The sequence below is a fragment of the Fusarium phalaenopsidis genome, assembly GCF_050370095.1.
Source record: "Fusarium phalaenopsidis strain FUZ10S chromosome Unknown contig_32296, whole genome shotgun sequence".
Taxonomy (NCBI): Eukaryota; Fungi; Ascomycota; class Sordariomycetes; order Hypocreales; family Nectriaceae; genus Fusarium; species Fusarium phalaenopsidis.
The window spans coordinates 694,236-715,630 of NW_028145408.1; the positions used below are offsets into that span (position 1 = coordinate 694,236).

General features: G+C 52.3%; 7 protein-coding genes across 7 annotated transcripts; 3 read left to right on the forward strand and 4 right to left on the reverse strand.

The window, feature by feature from the left end:
- Positions 1-17: 17 nt before the first annotated feature.
- LRP88_05810 (Zn(II)2Cys6 transcription factor domain-containing protein) lies at positions 18-995 on the reverse strand (the record flags this gene model as incomplete). Its single annotated transcript, XM_083242355.1, has 1 exon — positions 18-995. The coding sequence occupies one exon, from the start codon at positions 993-995 to the stop codon at positions 18-20; it is 978 nt and encodes a 325-aa protein (XP_083101291.1).
- Positions 996-1,640: 645 nt separating this feature from the next.
- LRP88_05811 (protein kinase IKS1) lies at positions 1,641-3,986 on the forward strand (the record flags this gene model as incomplete). Its single annotated transcript, XM_083242356.1, has 3 exons — positions 1,641-1,697; positions 1,904-3,242; positions 3,295-3,986. 3 exons carry the CDS (start codon positions 1,641-1,643, stop codon positions 3,984-3,986), a joined length of 2,088 nt encoding a protein of 695 aa, XP_083101292.1.
- A 694-nt stretch (positions 3,987-4,680) lies between these two features.
- LRP88_05812 (purine nucleoside permease-domain-containing protein) lies at positions 4,681-5,922 on the reverse strand (the record flags this gene model as incomplete). The annotated part of the gene is made up of 3 exons (XM_083242357.1): positions 4,681-5,021; positions 5,074-5,851; positions 5,908-5,922. The coding sequence occupies 3 exons, from the start codon at positions 5,920-5,922 to the stop codon at positions 4,681-4,683; spliced, it is 1,134 nt and encodes a 377-aa protein (XP_083101293.1).
- A 2,657-nt stretch (positions 5,923-8,579) lies between these two features.
- LRP88_05813 (uncharacterized protein) lies at positions 8,580-12,480 on the forward strand (the record flags this gene model as incomplete). The annotated part of the gene is made up of 2 exons (XM_083242358.1): positions 8,580-11,168; positions 11,245-12,480. The coding sequence occupies 2 exons, from the start codon at positions 8,580-8,582 to the stop codon at positions 12,478-12,480; spliced, it is 3,825 nt and encodes a 1,274-aa protein (XP_083101294.1).
- Positions 12,481-12,837: 357 nt separating this feature from the next.
- Positions 12,838-14,324, reverse strand: LRP88_05814 (uncharacterized protein; the record flags this gene model as incomplete). The annotated part of the gene is made up of 2 exons (XM_083242359.1): positions 12,838-14,178; positions 14,244-14,324. 2 exons carry the CDS (start codon positions 14,322-14,324, stop codon positions 12,838-12,840), a joined length of 1,422 nt encoding a protein of 473 aa, XP_083101295.1.
- A 640-nt stretch (positions 14,325-14,964) lies between these two features.
- On the reverse strand, positions 14,965-19,454 carry LRP88_05815 (P-loop containing nucleoside triphosphate hydrolase protein; the record flags this gene model as incomplete). The annotated part of the gene is made up of 5 exons (XM_083242360.1): positions 14,965-15,007; positions 15,063-18,085; positions 18,140-18,800; positions 18,851-19,251; positions 19,416-19,454. 5 exons carry the CDS (start codon positions 19,452-19,454, stop codon positions 14,965-14,967), a joined length of 4,167 nt encoding a protein of 1,388 aa, XP_083101296.1.
- Positions 19,455-20,533: 1,079 nt separating this feature from the next.
- Positions 20,534-21,132, forward strand: LRP88_05816 (polysaccharide biosynthesis domain-containing protein; the record flags this gene model as incomplete). Its single annotated transcript, XM_083242361.1, has 3 exons — positions 20,534-20,611; positions 20,662-21,008; positions 21,066-21,132. 3 exons carry the CDS (start codon positions 20,534-20,536, stop codon positions 21,130-21,132), a joined length of 492 nt encoding a protein of 163 aa, XP_083101297.1.
- Between the last annotated feature and the right edge of the window lie 263 nt (positions 21,133-21,395).

Here is a 21,395-nt window from a genome sequence, read left to right on the forward strand (position 1 = left end):
TTGCTTGATGATTCGCCTCATCGGATAAACCCTAGCTTGGTGAGGTGATCTCTTAATTCGTGGAGGTCGGCTAGTGTAGTCGAAGAATGCTCCTTTAGACATTCGCATTGTAGACCAAGTATCTTGGCCTCTCTTGACTCGTTTCCCGCAATTGATGTGACTAGGTCACTCAGTTGTTGAGCTCTTGCTGCGAGCGTTGACTGAAGCTCGATTATCATAGCCGTCATCATTGAAGCAGCGGAAGCTTTTGGTGCCACAAAGGATCCGATTCGGATCTCGGGGATGTCGAAGCTGGGTTCATGGTCGTCGGGTAGCATTGCAGTCACTTTCGCACATAAGTGAGCGTGATCGACAATGCTGTCAAAGATTGCCAGGAGCTTCAGGTGGCAAGCGAGGAGAAGATTAACGGTAGACTGATCAAATGGTAGTTGAGGTCTAGTCCGTAGAAATCCATGTACCCTATGCATGCAATCTGGGATATTGCATGTGTCTTGCTCTGGTTGGAGTAGCTCGAGTACCTCGGGATATAACGCTGAAAGCTTCTGAGCCCTCTGTAGTAAATTATCAAGAGTGGTCTGAAGGTTGAACTTTGCAGTCAAGCTCTGGGGAATCTCTTTGACCTGATTTGCGGAGACATGATGTTGCACAGGGCTGGGAAAGTCTTGTTGCAGACGGTCCAGTGAGACCATGAGGTCGGCCAACTGTGACACTGGGCTGGGAGGTGTTGGGTCTGCTTCATCGCTCACAGGAGGAGTAACTGTTTGAGGATCTAGGCCAACGTTGCCCAGAGGATCAAACGTCTGGCTGTCGAACTCAAGCATAGGAGACCAGTCAAAGGCGGTATTGTCGGGCTGGCGGAGTGATCGAGCAGGAGGGCTAAAGATACAAGAGACGCCAGCCTTGACACAGCGGCCACAAACTATAGAGCCCGGCACCTTTGTGCACCGTAGCTTTTTGTTGTGGCAGCGATCACACGCTGAACGAAGGTCGGCCATGGTTGAGTTCATGATGGTGTAGGAGAAGTAGAAGCCTGGGATCTATGGCGGGGAAAGAGGCGTAGTTGGAGGGTGTCCGGGTTACCCTGTACCATGACCTGGAAACGGGTGGGCATAGGAAGACAATTGGACAAGGCAGGCATTGGAAATGAGGCCTGGGCTTTTTCTCTGCTGTTTTCATCCATGTCAATCTATATTTCCATCCAATCTATTTAAATCGGCCTGCATTGGTCAATCATATGGCCTCAGGCTGACTGGTAATCCTTGCCTTGACAACGCACAACTTGCACAGACACTCAAATATTCAACATTCAAAGTAGAAATAAAAATGAAAATTCCTCAAGGAAACACATATTCATAATTTACATGACTCACCTCACATCTGACCTGTCGGAAATTGCTACGTGGTGGTGTATCCCCAGCGCACGTTACCTAGGTCCCCTTGTGCTCCTCCCTAGGTAGTCAGCAGCCACTAAACACCACCACCTCTTCCGAGCTTCACACCTGAGAAACCCTCCTCTTGCACCTCCTCCAAAGCTCTCCCACCATAAAACCCCCCCGCCTCTATCATCGCCCGTCATCTTGCCCTCGGCGCATCATGACTGCGATGCTTTCTCCTCAATTTGATGCTTCTGCCTCCAGAACATGTCGTTGATTCCCTACCAGCCCCATGAGGGCCGGGAGATCGTTCTGTACGTCATAGTAACCTTACCTCGCATTGCTCTTTGACTCCAACGCCTGCTGACCTCTGCAGCCGCCACCACAACGCCATTGTCGTCCGCGACTCTCAGTCTCATCGCCTCGAAATCCGTGCCGTTACAGAGTGTCCGACATGTCATCAGCCGCTTACCCGTCCTGACTCGTCCGATGATCGTAGCTTTGATCGTTCCTTTGGTCCTCGTCGAGAGAGCTATGTCGACCCCGACTACTTTCGCATGCTTCGCGCTGTCAACGCGAACCCCGATACGACTCCAGAACATGCACCTCCGAGCCCTGTGAGGAGACTCTTTGGGCCTGCCCTCGGCGCTGCTGGTAGCTCTCCAAGCCCAACTTCGCCGTCTCCAGAGCTCCACGACGGCAACGCCGAGTTCCTTTCGAGTACACCTGGTGTTGCACATACCGAGGGTAGCAGAATCCGAAGAAACGCCTTCAGTCCCAATTACTTCAATTCCTTTTTTGTTGAGGAGCGTGAGTTGGGTCGAGGAGGCAAGGGAGTCGTCCTACTTGTGCGCCACCAGATTGACGGCTGTCCACTGGGCCAGTTTGCCTGCAAACGAGTTCCTGTTGGAGATGACCATGCCTGGCTTGAAAAGGTTCTCATCGAGGTTGAGTTGCTTGCCAAGCTCTCCCACCCAAATCTGGTGTCGTACCGACATGTCTGGTTGGAGGACTTCCAGCTTACTCGTTTCGGGCCCAGCGTAGCCTGTGCTTTTATTCTTCAGCAGTACTGTAATGGTGGCGACCTTCACCAATACATTGTCGGCGGAGCGCCTCGCGAGGCCACAAAGGAGGAGCTCAAGGCCCAAATGCGCCGAAGATCCAAAGGCCAACTCGACCCTCCTGTGGACCTCTTTCATGGCAACCGCCAGCTATCCTTCGATGAGATTTACTCACTCTTCAGAGATATCACCTCTGGCGTGGCATATCTCCACGCTGCCAACTACATCCACCGCGACCTCAAACCGAGCAATTGTCTGTTGCACCACGAGGGTAGCAGACTCACCTGTCTGATCAGTGACTTTGGTGAAGTCCAGCCTGAGAATGTTGTCCGCAACTCATCCGGGACCACTGGAACAATATCCTACTGCGCCCCGGAAGTGCTCAAACTGGATCCGGTCACAGGACGCTACGCAAACTTTACCACCAAGTCCGACATCTTCTCGCTCGGCATGATTTTGTATTTCATGTGTTTCGGAAGGCTTCCTTATAAGAGCGCGAATGCCATCCAGGAAGAGCTTGAGGATGTCGATGAACTCAGAGCAGAGATCACTCAATGGAAGGGCTTCCAGGATGAGCGACGTGAACGCCCAGACCTCCCATCCAAGCTCTATCAGCTCCTCAAGAGGCTCTTGTCGTTGAACCCCGCCGAAAGGCCCAGCGCCAACGAGGTGCTCAAGGTCATGAGCATGAGGGAGTCAATGAGCTTTGACAATGGGGTAAGGGAAGAAGCCGTCCCTGGACTTGGCCTGAATGGAAGCAGAGTCCAGAATCTTGACTCGCCCGCTCCCCCGGGTACACCAGTCACTGGTAAGCTCCGTAGTTTTACTTCCTAACAAGCTTTGCCCTTACTGTCATGTAGGTTCCCGGCACCGTCACCACTCGAGCACAGCGGATAAGTTTGAGGAGCTTGGAGCTTTGGCTCGGCCTGCCTCGCGAGATTTATCGCCGTCCAAGAGCACACAAAGCTCTCGTCTAGATCCGAACCGACAATCTGTCTCTCGTCATCGTACCGCACACTCTATGGTTCTTTCTCGCAGCCAAGAGGGCCGTCGTCGTAATTCTATCGTGGCCACTGTGAGAGACGCCTCTGAAGTGCCAGAGTTGAACGAGAGGAGGAGCTCGCAGAGTCCCCCGCTGCTATTGGCGCCTCCAACTACTACCTCCAACGCCTTGAAAGACAGGCTGCGCATGTTTCTCCTTCAGATTGTTGCTATGGCAGGACCGAGCTTGCCTCTTCTGAGCTACATCATCCGTCTGGGCCTCTTTGCTGTCAAGCTCACTTCCTTAACCCGGTATTGCTGGCCCTTTATGGTGCAGCTCAACATTGCTATTCCCCTAGTGGCCGTCGCGGCCCTGGACCTCGGTCTACCTCGACTAACGAGCTATCCACCAGCATCAAGAGATTACTTCACAAGCGGACCGCGCGCCTGGGGCTTAGGAACGAGCTTGATCTTGCTGGGTCTTCACTTTACCCTGCTCTGGATTGCGTCTGGGTGGGACAATTTCTGTGCTGCCACTCAGCAGGAGGAATGGACACCACAAGAGTGGTGATGGCGCCTCATGAAGAATGACTATTAAAAAAAAGAGCAGTGTATTATGATGGATTCTCTTTAGCGATTGGTTTCTTTGGATGCTACAACTAAGTACACGAGAGAGTTGGCACGGGAGGGATCAACTGGGCTAGATTTACAAGGTTGTACATGGCGGTGGAAAGGGGGATCAATATTGGGGGTGCATAGGCTGGGATTAAAACTAGTTATTGTTATAACGTCTGTCATGGTGAATAAAATACATTACAATGCCTTAATTTCTATGATAATGTGGCCGCTATGGTGTTCATCTTTAACAGGTCATGTTCGGTGTCTTGAAGCCATTCCCATCTGAACCGGGGGGCGTCATCGCTTTCACTCATGAATACCAAGCATAGCGACACAAGCATGACAGGGCTAAGAATTATATGCCACCAAGCACATTACGTGTACTAAGCTCGAGGTCGTTCAATCTTTGCTCTTCAGGGATCCGTATCAACCTGAAGAGGTAGTACCAACATGTTCTCACATATAGCATTGCTTTGCACGGGTTCTGGTGGGCACTGCAGCTTAGAAGAAATGACAACGTCTCGGACTATTACTGCAGAATCCGAATTTAACAGCTCAACATATTACACCATAAATGAAAGCGAACCACCCTAATCGTAACGCTTTAAACACATACCAACCTCACAGCCAACATTACATCACCCAAATTATACCTTCCTGAGCGACTTTTGAGTCAAAATCTTCCGTCTGTCCATCTCCTTCATCGCCAGAGTAGTATCCTTACCATCGGGAGCCACACGTTCTCCACGTGTGAGGCTTCCAAACCCAAAATCTGGCTCTCCCCCCAGGCTGCCAAAGATGTCTCCTACGTAATTATCCGCCTTGACGCCATCCTTGAACTTGCAGTCCCAGTTTTCGACGATGCCCTCGACAATCTTGACACCGGCATTAAATATGTTGTCGATGGCGATGGAAAAGCCGTTCTGCTGAGAATCCGTCAGGTGCTCGAGATCGGATCGGTTAAGAGGAGCGCGGTCAAAGTTGGAGCCTGGTGTTGTCAGCAGGGCATTTCTATGCAGAAAGATCAAGATTCATACCGCTTCGGAGGACAATGATCCTCTCAAAGTCAACGAGCTTCTCAATTGCAGCCCTGACCAAGACTTCGAGCAATGCGTTGTCTTCCTGTGCACTCATGCAATAGACCCCAGTCCCGTTGGTCCAGACTGAAGTCGTATTCTCAAATGCCTCTGAGAGTCTACTTCCAGAGTAGTAAACATCGCTGGTAGCTGTGTCACACTTCACAACACTTGGTGGTCGAGAAGCAGCCATGTATGACTCGCCCATGCGGACATACAGGGAGCGGTACTGTCGTGGCCCATCGGCGTCTGATAGCTCTGTTTTGGAAGCAAGATCATAGGCCTCATCTTGAAGTCGGGCGTTGAGCTCAAATACTTCGGTTCCATATGTGATAAAAGGATACTCGTGAGGCTGATTGCGGCCATACGAGATGTAGCCTGTGGGAAAACTGGAGGGGAGGGACCTAGGGTCAATCTCATACTGGAGGGCGACCTGGACAGAGTAGTGAGCCAAGGCCACGGTGCCCAGGGTGCCGTGTTTGGGATTGACACCGGCTATCCCAGCGAGGAGAAAGTAGGTCTTGCTGAGGTCAAATCTGGGTGACAAAACAAGGGCCATGAGCGATGCCGCAGAGTTGATCTCCCCCTCACCGACGGTCTGCAGGCAGATGGCACCGCCTTCTATACAGCAAGTCGATGGGAAGAGCATAGACAGCCCAGGGGAGTGATAGCATGACGAAGTCAAGTTACCAAGGCCTGAATCTGGTAGGCGGTCGTACCAAACATCAGCCTCTGGGGACCACTGTCAAGACGGATGAGCAAACGAAGTGCTATAACGCCGAGGTAGGAACGACGAACCATTGATATGATCATCACTTTGGGGGCAATCAGTTCCTCTGACCTGTATGTAAAGGAATGTGGCCGGGCCTGTGTCCCAGGAACGAGGAACATTGGGTAGACCATCGCTAGGAGGAATCCCAAGAGCGGCATGGTACCGACATGCTAATTTCTTGCGGGCCCTGAGAGGATCCTTCCGACCTCGAGCGCGGCTGGTGCAATCTTTAATCTTTGTCGATAAACGGATTGAAGAGGAGCGTCCATGTCAAAACACCAAGACTCTGAGACTCTTGGCGTAGACGGGTCACACATGAGACCTCCTGCCTGGGGAGAGCCATGTGGAAACAATGTCTTGTCAGACTAGACCATAAGGGAAGATCCCGTGGATAGGACTCCGAGAATGGGAGTAAAATGAGACAAGTGATACTGAATGTTAGCCTCAAGACCGTCAACGAACCATTACCGAGACTGTGGATAGGGATCGGGATAAAGTGGAGTGAACGAAGGACAATGATGGGACTTAACGGAAAGCCATTGCCTAGATTGTCAATATCCGAATGGTTTGGGGATTGAGGTCAAACCAGAAGTGACACCAAAGCCTTGTGAGGTTGCCGGTCTTATCACCAAGAATTTCATGTACAAACAAGCTGATACAAGACACCATGCACTGGTATTTAGACGGAAGCGAAAGACATCGCCATGTCTTGATACGCGATCAATATTCGGGAACAAGCTGGGGAATGTGACCGCTGAGGACCCTGAGTTTCGCGAATGAGGGACCGGACTTGGACATGAGTCGAACTTGTCTTGGACGTCTTGTCGAGCCATGGCCAACCTCAGGTTCCTCGTACAGCCGGACAAACACTTGTTTGTGGACCTCGCAGCCCCCAAAGCTGAATAAGTTACCCGTTAAGGCCTCTGCAAGGAAATACGTCAAGAGCCGGCTTCCCGATCGTCTCCCGTGTAACTCGAAGCCCCTGGAAATGGCACTCGCCGAATCGACAAAGCGATCTGGGGGTAGCATGTCTCGGCCGGCAGGGCACCGAAGCGATCGAATCAAGAGGGGGGAGAGTCAACTGGCTACTGTAAACGAGACGAGCCTTGGAGGACCCTGGTCAATGAACAATTCACAACGCAGGAGAAGACATCAAGAATAATGCTAATGTATGTCTTGAGCGGTGTCATGTGATGTGTTCTGTGTGCCGAATACGAAGGTGGTGCAAAGTGAGTAAAAAGAGAACAAGGTAGCAATCATGACATTTGTTGTACGTTGCTGTGTCCGTGTGCGCTCTGCATTTGGTGGTTTGTGGGTGGACGCGGGCGGATGTGTCCATGTCCATGTGTGAGTGAGAGGCCTCCCCACGAGAATCATGAGGTTGTTTCGGGATGGAGCGGAGGGAGGGAGTGGACTTTTGTGCTGGGGGCACGTGGTTTGTGTCTGTGTTTCTTGCTCTTTTTGACGAGGTTTTTTATGCTGTGGGATGCACTTTCCTTGCTGCTGGATTTGAGTGCCGGCAGGCGCCCTGTAGGTTTGTCCCTGCCTCCAACGGCCAACGGCGGGCTACTCTCCCCTGTACCTGTCTAAATCCTGAGGTTCATGGATGTTAATATCGACCTCATTTCAACTACTGTCTTTGATAGACATATTGAAAATAGACGAGGACCCATACACTTGTCCTATTACCCATCTTGGATATTCACAATATGGTCAGTGCGGCAGGACTGGAGCAAGAATCAAGAATCGGTAGTTGGACTTTCTGAGGAAGGCACGACCGTTGCCACCAGACTGGACTCTTGGCATCCCTCAACGCCAAGACTTTGCCCAGCTTTGCCAAATCTTGCTCAGGAAGGAGGCACTCTCACTGCACAAGACACCTCAAATCACCAGACATCAAGGCTTCTCGGCACCTTCGGCCGGCTCCTCACATCATCTTTCGCTCTGTTGAGATGATATCCAGATACACGACTCTCCGCCGCCAAGCCTGATGACGACGACGCTGACATGCCGCATGCGCTAGGTCGGCCTCTTTCTCTTGATCGGCACAATATGCAGCAGCCAAGAAAACCAAACATCACAACGAGCAGGCCAAGAGGATCAAAAAGACCAGAATCCAGGGCCTGCGCGGCTTCTGCTTCGGCGTCCCCGAGATGACGGACAGCGACCCATGGAAATGGTGCACTGATCAACTCCCAACCCACCAAGCAGCACTGATCCACAGACTGTCGTCCTGTGTGCTGCAGGGCAGACGAATAGTGTCGACGTGCGAGGTTTCTCCGGCTTTTCTTACTGGGGGAACCGTACATAGCGGATAACCTGGCATTAGCTGGGCCATCCTCATTGCCTGTCAACAAGGGCATCACCATCAGCAGCCAGTCAGAGACGCTTTCCAGGTCATTCCGCAGTGGGGCCGGCCTGCAAATGACGAAGTTCTCTTAAGGTTCTTTATTCTCCTGCTGCTCTTTATTGACGCTTTAACTGATTTGGGGTAGACAGAGCCCGCTGCTACCTTCCGGTCCGACACCAACCCCCCCACGCGGCCGGTTCCAGCGCTTCCTCCACAGTCAACGGTCGCGATCCGACTCCGTTCTCTCCTCTCTTTTTTTGGCCTCTCTCCCTCTCTTTTCCCCGTGGCACAGCGCCCAACCCGGCTTCTGGTGCTTCCTTTTCTGACTTTGTTCTGTGTTCTTCCTCTATGGACGAAATCACACCTGCTCCTGATCAACGCCATGACGGCTCCGGCGAATCATCAATTGAGGGTGGTCGACACCATCTCCAACTCCAACCCGAAACCGACGACCAGATAACGTCTCAGCTCACCAACGACGACAACTCCTCCCTCGACTTCGGCGACGATGAACCCATTCAGGGGAACAATTTTGCGTTTACTCCTACGCAGCTTCACAAACTCGTGACTGCAAGGAGTCTTCCCGCGCTTCGCGCCTTTGGCGGATTGTTGGGCTTGGCTGCAGGTCTGCGCACCGACATATCATCCGGTCTCAGTGCCGACGAGACCACACTCGATGGCACCGTTACCTTTGACGAAGCTGTGGCCTCTGGCCGCCTAGAACGACCTCCTGTTCTCTCAGCAGCCTCGCCTCCTCCGCCGTCGCCGCTACTCCCCAATGGCCTTTTCGAGCATCGCGATAATCACTATGCCGACCGAAAACGAGTGTTTGGCGTTAATCGTCTTCCCCAAATAGCTCAGAAATCTTTCTTGAGGCTACTTTGGATAGCGTTCAACGACAAACTGATCATCCTGCTCACCATCTCGGCTTCTATATCGCTCGCCATCGGTATCTACCAGTCGGTCGACAAGTCAATTGATTCTTCGCGCGTTGAATGGGTGGATGGCGTTACCATCGTTGTTGCTATCCTCGTCATCATAATCGCTAGCGCTGCCACCGACTGGCAAAAGAATCACAAGTTCAAAAAGGTCAATGAGCGCAAGCAGCAAAGAGATGTTACGGTTATGCGTTCGGGCAGACTGAAGCGCATATCTGTGTATGATGTCGTCGTCGGTGATATCATGCATCTTGAAGCTGGTGATGTGGTGGCTGTGGATGGTGTTCTTGTCCAAGCCTCGAGTCTCCAGATGAACGAATCCGCCATATCTGGAGAGTCAGATCTTGTTCACAAATCTGTCCCGAACCACTATGATCCATTCCACACAGTCCAGGCCGATCCTTTCATCCTGAGTGGAACTACTGTTGCCCGTGGAGTGGGCCATTATCTTGTCACAGCTGTCGGTGTCAACTCTACCTACGGCCGTGTTCTCATGTCCCTGAGGGACGATGTCCAGGAGACGCCATTGCAGGCCAAGCTCGGCCGTCTTGGTAAACAGCTCATCGTCATCGGTGCTATTGCTGGATCCCTTTTCTTCCTGATCTTGTTCATCCGCTTCATGATCAGGCTGAAGGACCTGACAGGGGGTCCCTCCGACAAGGCCGAGGATTTCTTGCATGTGCTAATCCTGTCTATCACGGTCGTTGTCATCACTGTTCCTGAGGGTCTGGCTCTGAATGTCACGATCGCACTAGCCTTTGCAGCAAAGCGTATGCTTAGAGACAACAACCTGGTGCGGCTGATCCGATCGTGCGAGATCATGGGAAATGCAACCTGTGTTTGCTCCGACAAGACAGGAACTCTCACCCAGAACAAGATGACTGTCGTTGTTGGACGAATCGGCCTCGAGTCCTACTTTGACGATACCGATCTTGGCGCTCCTGACCCTGATACGTCCATGTCCCGCGCCTCGACCATCAAGTGTGACAGCTCGGTGGATCTCGCAAAGTCATTGTCACCAGAATCGAAGAGGTTGATCAAGGACAGCATCGCGCTGAACTCGACCGCATTTGAGAACGACGACTCTGGCTCCATGGCCTTTGTGGGCTCAAGCACTGAGACAGCCCTACTGCAATTTAGCCGTGAGCACTTGGGTATGGGTTGCTTGGCTGAGGAGAGAGCAAACAGCCCAATTATTGCCATTCTTCCCTTTGACTCGTCTCGGAAATGGATGGCAGTTCTTATCAAGCTCCCCAATGGTCGATATCGACTATTTGTCAAGGGTGCTGCGGAGGTTGTCTTAGAGTATAGTGCCTTCATTGTGTCGGATCCCACCTTCAGAACACCCATTGCCCGCATGTCAGAGACAGATCGTGAAAGCCTTCGCAACACCATACAGGATTACGCTTGCAGAATGCTGCGACCGGTGGCCTTGGCCTATCGGGATTTCAGCGAAGAGGACATCTTTGAGGGTCCCGAGGACGATCCGGATGCTATCAACCTCGAATGGCTAGCCTCTGGACTGATCTGTATTGGCGTGTTTGGAATTCGCGATCCTCTACGCCCCGAGGTTGTTGAGTCTGTTCGACAGTGCCAAGCTGCTGGAGTCTTTGTTCGCATGGTCACGGGAGATAACTTCTTGACGGCCAAGGCGATAGCGGCCGAGTGCGGCATATACACGGCTGGTGGTATTGCTATGGATGGACCTACGTTTCGAGATCTGTCTCCAGAGCAACTGGACGCCGTCATCCCACGGCTACAAGTTCTTGCTCGATCGAGCCCTGAGGATAAGCTGCTTCTCGTGTCTCATCTGAAGCGCATGAACGAGACGGTTGCGGTGACAGGTGACGGTACCAACGATGCCCTGGCTCTCAAGGCCGCGGATGTTGGATTTGCAATGGGCATCCAAGGCACAGAAGTAGCTAAGGAAGCGGCGTCTATCATCCTGCTCGATGATAACTTTGCATCAATTGTTAAGGCTCTGGCCTGGGGAAGAACAGTCAATGATGCGGTCAAGAAGTTCTGCCAGGTAAGGTTCTCGTTTGCTGTTTGAGTGCCGCGCTAATGATGGTCAGTTTCAATTCACTATCAATATTACTGCTGGTATCATCACGGTTGTTTCCGAGCTCGTTGGTGATGCCATCTTTACTGTGGTCCAGCTGCTCTGGATCAACCTGATCATGGATATCTTCGCCTCGCTTGGTTATGCCACCGACCATCCGTCACCGGATTTCTTGAAGCGGAAGCCCGAGCCTCGCAATGCCCCTATTGTCAGCATCACCATGTGGAAGATGATCCTCGGCCAGGCCATGTACCAGTTGGCAGTCGTCTTCACTGTGCATTACGCTGGGTGGGACTTGTTCAACCCCGACACTGAGTTTGAGATCGAGAAGCTTCAGACTCTGGTGCTCAACATCTACGTGTGGATGCAGTTCTTCAACCAGCACAACTGCCGCCGGGTAGACAACAAGCTCGATATCTATTACCAGGGGATCCTGCGCAATCCATGGTTCATTGGAGTACAACTCATCACGGTGGCGGGTCAGTTCGTCATCATTTTTAAGGGTGGTGAAGCGTTCGACACCAGTCCGCTTACAGGTGCCCAATGGGGATGGAGCTTGCTGTTTGGCATCATGTCGATTCCACTGGGTGCGTTGATCCGCCAAATCCCGGATAGCATCGTTCAAGACCTGTTCACGATGATCTCGCACGCGTGGTACGCCGTCTGGAGACCACTCCGTGCGTTCCTCTCGAAGATGTTTTGCTGTGGCAGGCGCAAGAAGACAGATGAAGAGCAACAGCAGCAGCAACAAGGACCCCAAGAGATGGGACACGTGGAAAACATTCTCCACAGGATGCACTTGACGCCTGGACCTGAAGAGGATGAGACCCCTATGACGGCGGAGCAGAGGGAGGCGCTAGAGAGCTCAGATAGGAGGAGAAAAGCCCAAGAGACGGAAAAGCAGCCCAGAGAGATAGACCTACTTGGTCTTGTGGAGGCAGCCAAGTTGGGACGAGAATATGCTGGTGCCACTCTGGAGCTTCACCCAAAGACACTCAAGGACGACCCCATTCTGAGAACGAGCGATGGTACGACGATACCGCCAAGCCAAGATGCCCGGTTTATGAGATTTGTGGCATTGAATAAGGCACGACGACCTCAGCCTTCGAGAAGGCAATCGCTTCGAGGGCCACGACGACAAGCGCAGCAGCAACCTCGTCAACAGCAGCAGCAACAGCAACAGCAACAACAGCAGTTGTGGAGGAGACACTTTACATGGGAGGCGCTGTTGAGATCGAAGAGAAGATGAGGGGTCAGGCTCACCACCTATTTGACTGGAGCTCAGGACAGAAAGAGGAGGATATATACCGGACATGTGCATATAATTGTACTCATATGACGGGTTACGACGTTATGACGGACAAAACAGAGGGAACCAAGATACCAATATACAGGTTGCGATTGTTTAATAGCCAAGGAATCAATCAATAATTCCACTGCCACCTAATAAATAAATGCCGTGTTGAATATGTTGTCTTTCATGAAGCCCGTTTAGTTGAGATGAGCCTGGTCATTCCGATCCATCCAAGTATCCTTTGTCTTGATCTTCCAACGCCTTCCATCTAATTCCTCGCTCTTCATCATCTATATTTGATGCCACCTCTTGTCATATCGTGATGATGGCTTCTTCGATAGCACTCCCAATCTCGTCCCTCGGAAACCCCGGCCCTCTCATGAGGCACACGGCCCTTAGCGCCAGACTTGACACGAGCTTTCCGGCGCTAAGTCTCACTATGGTCATGTCGGACTTTGACTTAGACTTGGCTTGCTGCTGCTGGGCTGGGAAGGGGAAGCAGTTGACGAAGCTCCAGCTCGCGGGTTGCTCCGCGCCGGGATCCGTGAGGCAGTGGGCGAATGGCGGACTGGTTAGGTTGAGTTCCAAGGTCTCGTGGTCGATCACCCTTGCGCCGAGGGCGAGGAGCTGCTTCTCGACGCCGATGATGCTGAAGAATCTGCTTAGACCGGAGAGTTGTGAACCTGCGGGCTTTGAAGGCCAGGGCCAGCCGACGTCCTCTATAGTCTGGGGGTTGAGCTCGGCGCGCGAGTAGACATGGGGACCGTAGCGGCCGTAGGGGAGGTCGACGACTCGGTACATCTCGGGACGACCGGGGCCGAGGAGCCAGCGCAGGCGGGTTAGCATCTCGTCTCTTGCCTTTCCGCGGAGGGGGTTGCTGAAGAGACGGGCTTCGGGGGCTGTGATGGAGCGGATGTGCGGGTCGTTGCTGAGGAAGAGGTATGCGACTGTGAGTGCAGCCCTAGCGAGGCGGTACGTAAAAGAGTCCTGAGATAGAGGGGAAGACGGTGAGGGGACAAAGTCGATCCTGCGCATTGGTGTTGCTGGTGTATTTCCTATCCAGCCATTGGCAAAGATTTGAGGGGGTATGGGTATGGGTGTGGATGGTGTGAATGCAAAGGGCTGTGGAGGGGGAGAGGGTTTGAGGAAGGGGTGGTCTTGGAGCATGAAGCTTGGTTGTGGTGTTTTGGGGGGAACGGTTAGAGCTGAAGATTGCGATGAATCCGAAGTTGTGGTGGTGTCGTCGTTGGAATCAGGAGACGTGCTCAAAGTTTCCGAAGTCGACCTCGTAGGTTCCTCCTCTCTGTTCCCCTCCACTTCCATCGCCTCGTCCTCGTCCTCATCCTCATCGCTCTTCTCCCTCGTCGGCAGCGCACTCATCATGACGCCCTCACATCCATCATCCGGCCCAACAACCTCATGCGCCAACTTCAAGATCCTAGCCATGGACCTCCTCAGACTCCCCACGAGGACGGGCTGACTCTTTAGCACCCCCTCGGTCTCGAGCACCTCGTCGACAAAAGCCATGAATATGGAGCTCATCTCCTCAACCACCTCTTCTAGGCGACGCACGCGCTTGGCCTGCGCAGCCTCTGCGGCTTGTCTACGCCTGCGAAAGATGTTTTGAGCTTCACGGTTACGCTCGCGACGGGCCTGTATGTGTAAGTTTGAATATCCACCGAAAGGAACGGAGGATTTTTGTTGACGGGGGGGTTTACCTTGAGAGTTGCTTCATCGACGTCTTGGGCGTTTGAAGAAGGACGGCCCCGCCGCTTGGCGGGAAGTGGCTTATCTGACATCTAGGCGATTGGATGTATTTGTCGTTGATATGATTGAGCGAGTATGTGAACGTGTCTGTGTGTTGTGAAGGTGAGAGATGATGTCCGGACTTGAACATCCGATATCAAAGGGCGCGTCGTCGACAAGTAAACCAATCGCTCTTTCCCCAGGCAGGCAGATCAATTACTCAGCATCGAATGTATTAAAAAATGCACGTGCGTCCCCCAAGTGGTCGTATTGTTGAGCAGCCTAGAATGGATGTTAATGTTTGGTACTCGCTGGCCTTTGTTTGGTGTCACTGTAAGTATGAAAGAGACTGGAGATCACTAATCCGGGAAGTGGGTTTCCCCGCGGGTATCGGGGGCTTCCCTCTTCTTAAGTGGTTTCGGAGGAGTTACATCAGCATCCCGACCCCCGAATCCCGTGACCAGGGAATACATTAGGAAAGGGGCCTCTCTCGGTCGTCTCCCTTTGCCCGTGAGTCCGCGCGAACCACCACGGAGACGCAACCAGCGACACGGTGGCGATTTATAGATGCGCTACGGATGCGGTGCCGATGGATGTTGCATTGTCAATCAAGGTGGTACAAGATGCAACGACTCGAGACAATCATTCAATGATTGTATGATTGATGATATCCAAGGAAACTGTTCAACACCACTAATATCGACGACATCCGCTATCACGACCCTCAAAATTACAACTTTTCATCGCCGCTTACACTGGGAAATCCTCCGCCACTACCGCTAGCCCTCGACGACTCATCTCCCGTCCAGCTTCCGCCACCCACCAAATGCGCAAAAGGCCCTCTTGCATGCATCAATCCATGATATGTCCCCTCCTCAACCTTGGCTCCGTCTTCAAGCACCACGATCCGGTCTGCAATCGCCATCATCTCCTTGCTATGCGTCACCACCACGATTGCCATTCCACCACGGTTCCGTCTCGACTTGTCGGCTAGTTTCTGCATCGTCTGTCGAATCATCTTGGAGCTTTCTGCGTCGAGTGCGCTGGTAGGTTCATCCAGGACGAGGAGGAGTGGCTTCCTGGCTAGAGCGCGTGCGATACTCAACCGTTGTGCTTGTCCACCTGAGAGCGCCTGTCCACCATCACCGACCCTTGTGTTGTATCCTTCCGGTAGGGACACGATGAACTCGTGAAGACCAGCTGCTTGCGCTGCAGCCATGAGGCTATGGATCCGTCGTAATGGGGAGAGCTCACCAAGACCATAGGCGATGTTCTCGGCGATGGTGGCTGGAAAGAGGAAGGGTGTTTGTGGCACGTAGCCCATCATCGACCGGAGATGCTCGATATCGACATCAGCATACGAGATGCCAGCAAAAGTGAGCGGTGATGCCGCCCTTGGGACCATAGGCTGCAAAGGTTCATAAAGACCCAGCACCATCGAAATGACGGTCGACTTGCCACAGCCAGAACGACCCACGATGGCCAGACAATCTCCAGCATGCACCTCGAAAGACAACCCCCGCAAAACTGGTCGTTCACAGCCCGGCTTGTACGAGAACCCGAGATGGTTGAACTGCACTGGTAGTGGTGTACTTGGCTTTTGCATGACCCGGTTCTCTGCCGATGATGGCACACGCATGTTGGCGTAACCCAGCATCTGAGCTGCAGTTGCTTGAGCCATGGTGACCTGCGGGATCGTGCTGAGGATGCTCGTTGACGTGCCTATGCTGAACAAGAGGAGGTTCACCACCTGCACCACGGCCGTTGCTGTGATCTGCTGCTTAGACGCCAGCAGCACCGTTCCGTAGTAGAAGACGAGCGCGGTGAGGGGATAGTTGAGCGACTGGTACAGTCCAAACAGGGGACTTGTGTATCCCGCCCTCTTCTTCCCGAGGCCAAGAGTGTGAGTAACGGTCTTGAGGTACTTGTTGCTCATGTACTTTTCCAACGTGAGCGCTCTTACGACTCGAATGTTGAGAAAGATCTCTGTCAAAGTCGCACTCGAATCTTCAGCCCCCTTGTTGCAGTTCGCCTCCCACTCTCCGCTCACAATCGTGTATCCCTTGACGGAGCCCATAACGACCGGCAAAGGAGCGAGAGCCACGAGAGTCAGCTTCCAAGACACAACCATCGCCCAGATGACGGCCACCGAGATCATGACAGTAACAACGATGACGATGGGCACGAACCGGCCGACAATGTTGCGCATCTCCTCGGCGTTCCTATCCAGACACTCATTGATGCGACCGGGAGAGTTGCGCGATCTGTCGAACCATGGCCTGGGCTGTCGGAGGATTCTTTTGAGTGCCTCGACACGAATGGTGTTGACCCATGCTTGGCCGACGACTTCGAGGAGATAGCGACCACCACCAGTGCACAGTCCATCGGCGATGGCGTTGATGATGAGATAGATGGCCCATTTCCGTCCTTCGGCCAACTTGTTTCCGGGCGACCACATGACTCCCAGAAGCTGTGCGAAGCAATATGCAAACGTAGGGATAGCTCCAGCTCCAACAAAGCACGTCAAGACTCCAAGGATGAGAATGATCCGATGTCGAGATCCGAGCGCGGGCCAGACGGTTTTCAGAATGGCCACCAGAGACATTGGCGGAGGGAGGTCCTCAGCCTCGCTGCCGGTGCCATCTGCAGCAGTCTTTTCGTCGATCCTGGCCAGCCTGAGTTTCGACCTATTCTTGCGACGGTCGACTCCTCCAAACAGATACCGCGGCTCATCGACTGTTAGGTCTGCCGATTCCAAAGCATCGATGGCGTCCATGCTGCTATGACTCCTAAGTACTATACTGTGCTTCTCAGATATCGCTGTCGGTGAGCTGATGGCTACCGACTTTGGCCGTTCAAGCTCCAGGGGAGTCTCAGATTCCCAGATCTGAGCTGTCTTGAGTCGGAGGGCTGCTGCTGTGCTTGCTCCCAGTGATACAGGTCGTGATAGGCCGGCTGGGGCCGGGCCGAGAGACCGTCTCTCTAGTTCTCCAACAAGCAACTGAGAGAGTCTCGATGCTTTTGTTGGTAGAGGAAATACCGGCGAGATTGGTGTTTCAGGGGATGTGATGGTGATTTCTATTGGCGTCTCTGGTTCGCCTGGCATGATTGATGCAAGCGTGGCAAAGACGCCGTCAACTTGTCGTTCCAAGTCTCGCCTGAAGCCCTCCTGGACAAGAGACGCATTGTCCATCACGTAGACAAAATCATCAGGCTCGATCTGGGACACATCGTGCGTAATAATGATTGTCGTCTTGCCGTGTCGCCAGTCTCGGATAGCGTCCATGATGAGAGCTCTGCTAACCTGGTCCAAACCACTCGTAATTTCATCAAGGATGAGCACAGGAGGATCTCGAAGTCGGGCCCTGGCGAGTGCTAACCTCTGCTTCTGTCCGCCGCTCAAGTTGTAGCCATCAGCGCCGACATATGTATCAACTCCTTCAGGAAGTGTTGCAAGTGTAGATTGAAGCAGTGCTGCGTCACAGGCACTGATCACCTCGGATCGCGTCGCTTCATCGGGGTTACGATGCCCGAATGCCACGTTCTTGAAGAATGTTTCGTTGAAAAGAATGCTGGATTGCTGAATCAAGGTGATGTTCTCGCGTAGCCACTGTCGATCAAGAACTCGTAGGGGGTGATTGTCTACTTGAACTTGGCCAGTTGCTGTTTCGTAGAAGCCGACTATGAGGTTGCCGAGTGTACTCTTCCCAGAACCACTCCTCCCGACAATATAAGTTAATTCTCCGGCAGGAAAGAAGAAGTTGGACTGGTTCAGCACTTTTTGGTTTGGATTTGAAGGGTATGCGAAGCTCACCTAGACTCAGTTAGTACTCGTAAGATAGAAGCTGTCAAGGGGAATGCATCTCACGTTGTTGAGCTCGATATCACCGCTGCAAATCTCTGGCTTCAACGAGCCAGTCATGGTCTTGACAGACTGACCGCCTCTCAAATCTAACGTGATACTCGACAGGAACCCGCCAGCCGACATGCCCTTTGCAATGACCAACCACTGCGGCATCAGAGCTTCGATGCCCTGGAACGATGTGAGAGTGGCGTAAAAGGTCGTCAACACATGGCCCGGCGGAAGACCATCATTGACAAGAACAACGCCATACCAAAATCCGACGACAAACATTGTTACAACCCAGAAGGCGACGTAGCCCATCTGTATCGCGTTGCATTGTGCTTGAACGAGGTAATGCTTCGCCGCTGCCTTGATGGCAGGATAGTACTGCCACACCTCTTGATCATACCCGTTAAACACCTTGACGAGATCGATGGCCGTGATAGAAGCGACGGCAAACTTTGAAGCAGCTGCCATTTCTCGTTTTTGGCCTTGGATGGCGGGTTCGAGTCTTTGTGTGGCGAGCGAGAGGATGATGGCTGAGATTGGTAGGGTAGCCAGGAGTACCAATGTGAGTTTCCAAGAGTAGTAGAGGGCGATTCCGAGGGAGCCTAGGGATGTGATGAGGTCGCAGACGAGAAGGCCTAGAACTTGAGATGTTGCAAGCTGGAGTTCTCGAGTTTGTCTACCAAACATGTCAGTCCGGGATCAACGGTAGACGAAAGAGTTACTCACGTCTGAATCCGAACAAGAAGACTAGAAATGCCCTCCGTTTGCGCATCAAACCAAGCCATATCTTTCGACAACAAACTAGCAAACATGTCCCGCCGAACACTGCAAGCCTGCAACTCTCCAAAGACGACCCAGAGTGCAAGGAAAGCGGTACTAGCGATCCAGTTGCCGATTCCAAGGCCGAGAAGAACAAGAGACCACATGGAAATGTCGGACAAAGTTTCAGACTTGCTGAGGGAGCCGTTCCCGAAGCCGGCGATGACATCAAAGATCTTGCCGAGGATGACGGCTAGGACGGTCTTGAAGGCGGCTGTGAAGGCGGCTGCTATTAGGGCGGCGATGAGGGCACCTGTGTGGGATTTTCTGGTGAAGAGGAAGAGTTGTCGCCATGATGACTTGGCGGCCTGTCGAGCTGGAGGGTTGGAGATGTGAGAGTCCATGTTGATAGGAGCTTGAGAATCCATGTTAGCTATGTCGATATCGGGCATCTTGTCAAGAGCAAAGAATCTCAACAGTTGACATCTGAAGCAATTCAATCCAGATCAAAGATAAAAATCATGAAGAGCACAAGTTGAAGCGCGATGAAAGACATTTCAGTAGCCCACATGACGACGCAAATATCTTACCCGGGTTAGTAGGAGAACAAAGAACAATATCAAGCAATGACATGGATGTCATGTTGCCAAACTGAGGTTGAAGTTGCGCACAGACTATAATGAGGATGCGTTAGTATTGTTCTTCGCGTTAGCGAGTTGGAAATATTGTTCAGGCTGCCAACGGTGATATCACACACGGAAGTGGGAGGATAGAAGCCCCAAGCTGGCGACCTGCCGAACTGGGGAATATTGATGCTTTTGGTGAAAAGTTCGGGGGCTTGGAAATCCCAACGAGCCGACCCGATGTCAGTAGGTTATTAGTTTGAGTGGTGTTGGCAGTGGTGTTGCAGCCCCTTGCTTGAGCACTGAAGGCACGCTTGACCTCAACCACATTATGTAGAAAATCTGATAGGTCGAATTAGGGCTATGTATCCGGAGATGCCTGTCAGGCAGACCAACCTCTTCCCTTGCAGCTGTGGGTAGCGATCACGAAGTGAAATGCACAACGCTGTGTTGATGACACTCAATGGCGCATGAGGATATTGAACGTAAAGATGTGTAAGTAGCTGCGAGATTAATTGATGTCCCCTTGAATAGCAATCTTGACCATGAAATGCGGCATGAGTCTTTTATGGTTTGGTGTTTCTGCAGATGGTGTACAAAGATGAGGTTGTTGGTGATGTTCGCAACTCTTTGACCTGGGCGACTGTTGTTGCTAGCTAAAGTCACATCACTAGATGCGACGAGGAGGTCTCCTATCAAAATTGATAGTACTCAATGTATAAGATACAACAGACTCGAGAGAAATGTGACAGCGGGAGGCAAGACGAGATGATGCTGGAGTTTGCTACCAGAAGCTTGAAGCATCCACCAACTTCTGGCAGGCACTATCCGTACAGTGTTAATCGAACAGTGCCAACAGGCGCATGCACTATGCGCTGATATCATCCCCCCACATCTTCCTCTTCCTCTGCCCCTCCATCAAACATCTGCCCCACGTTCAAGGTTTTTGCCCAACGACAACTTGAACGACAGCTTCACCTTCAATTATCATTACACGCACAAGCTGAGCTACAGCTAAAACATCAAGATGGATCCCCTCGATAGCATGGCCGGCGGGCAAATCCCCAAGAACTTTGACGCCGAAAACGCCGGCAACAACGAAGACGTAAGGCACCCACCACCACAGATGGAAAACAGCAAACTGACACTTCCTAGATCGAGAAGCAGTTCGCCGTCAAGGCCGTTCAGCACATGCAAACCTACTGGGCCATCCTCGAGCGCGTCCGCGGCTCCACCCTCCGCCTGACAAAGATCGACGACGAGATCATGGAGCACCTCAAGGAGGCCTTTCCCGAGTTCGACCCCGCCGCCACCGTGAACGAGGACGAGATGAAGAGCAAGGCCGGAAAGGAGCGCTGGCGCAAGTTCATGATGGCGTATGAGAAGACGGTTGACGACTACAACTTTGGCACCATGGTCAGGAACAGTCCCAAGGTTGAGTATGAGGAGGATACGGCTATTTTTGTGCCGAGGATGCAGTTTTATGCTCTTGAGATTGCACGGTAAGCTAATCACTGGTGTAACTTTTTGTTGTGGGAGATTCTAACTCGATGGTTTAGAAACCGTGCTGGTCTGAACGACTGGATCTACGAGCAAGCCCAGGCTGAAAAGGCCAAGTCCAAGTAAACAACCACCGACGCATCACACGAAAAAAAAACAGTTAAAAGGGGAAAACTACGGCCAACGCTGAGCCAAGCTCTGGCCCAGACCGGATCACGCCACGAGAGAGGAGAGAAAAAAAGGCCGGGTCCAGGGTACAGACGCGGGAAGTCAAAAGGGATATCTTGATGAACATGCATTGTATCTGAATTGGAGCACGAGATGCTCTAGGTATAGAGTCTGATGGGTTGCAATCTTCTGGATCATTCTGTGATACCCTTTGCAAAATA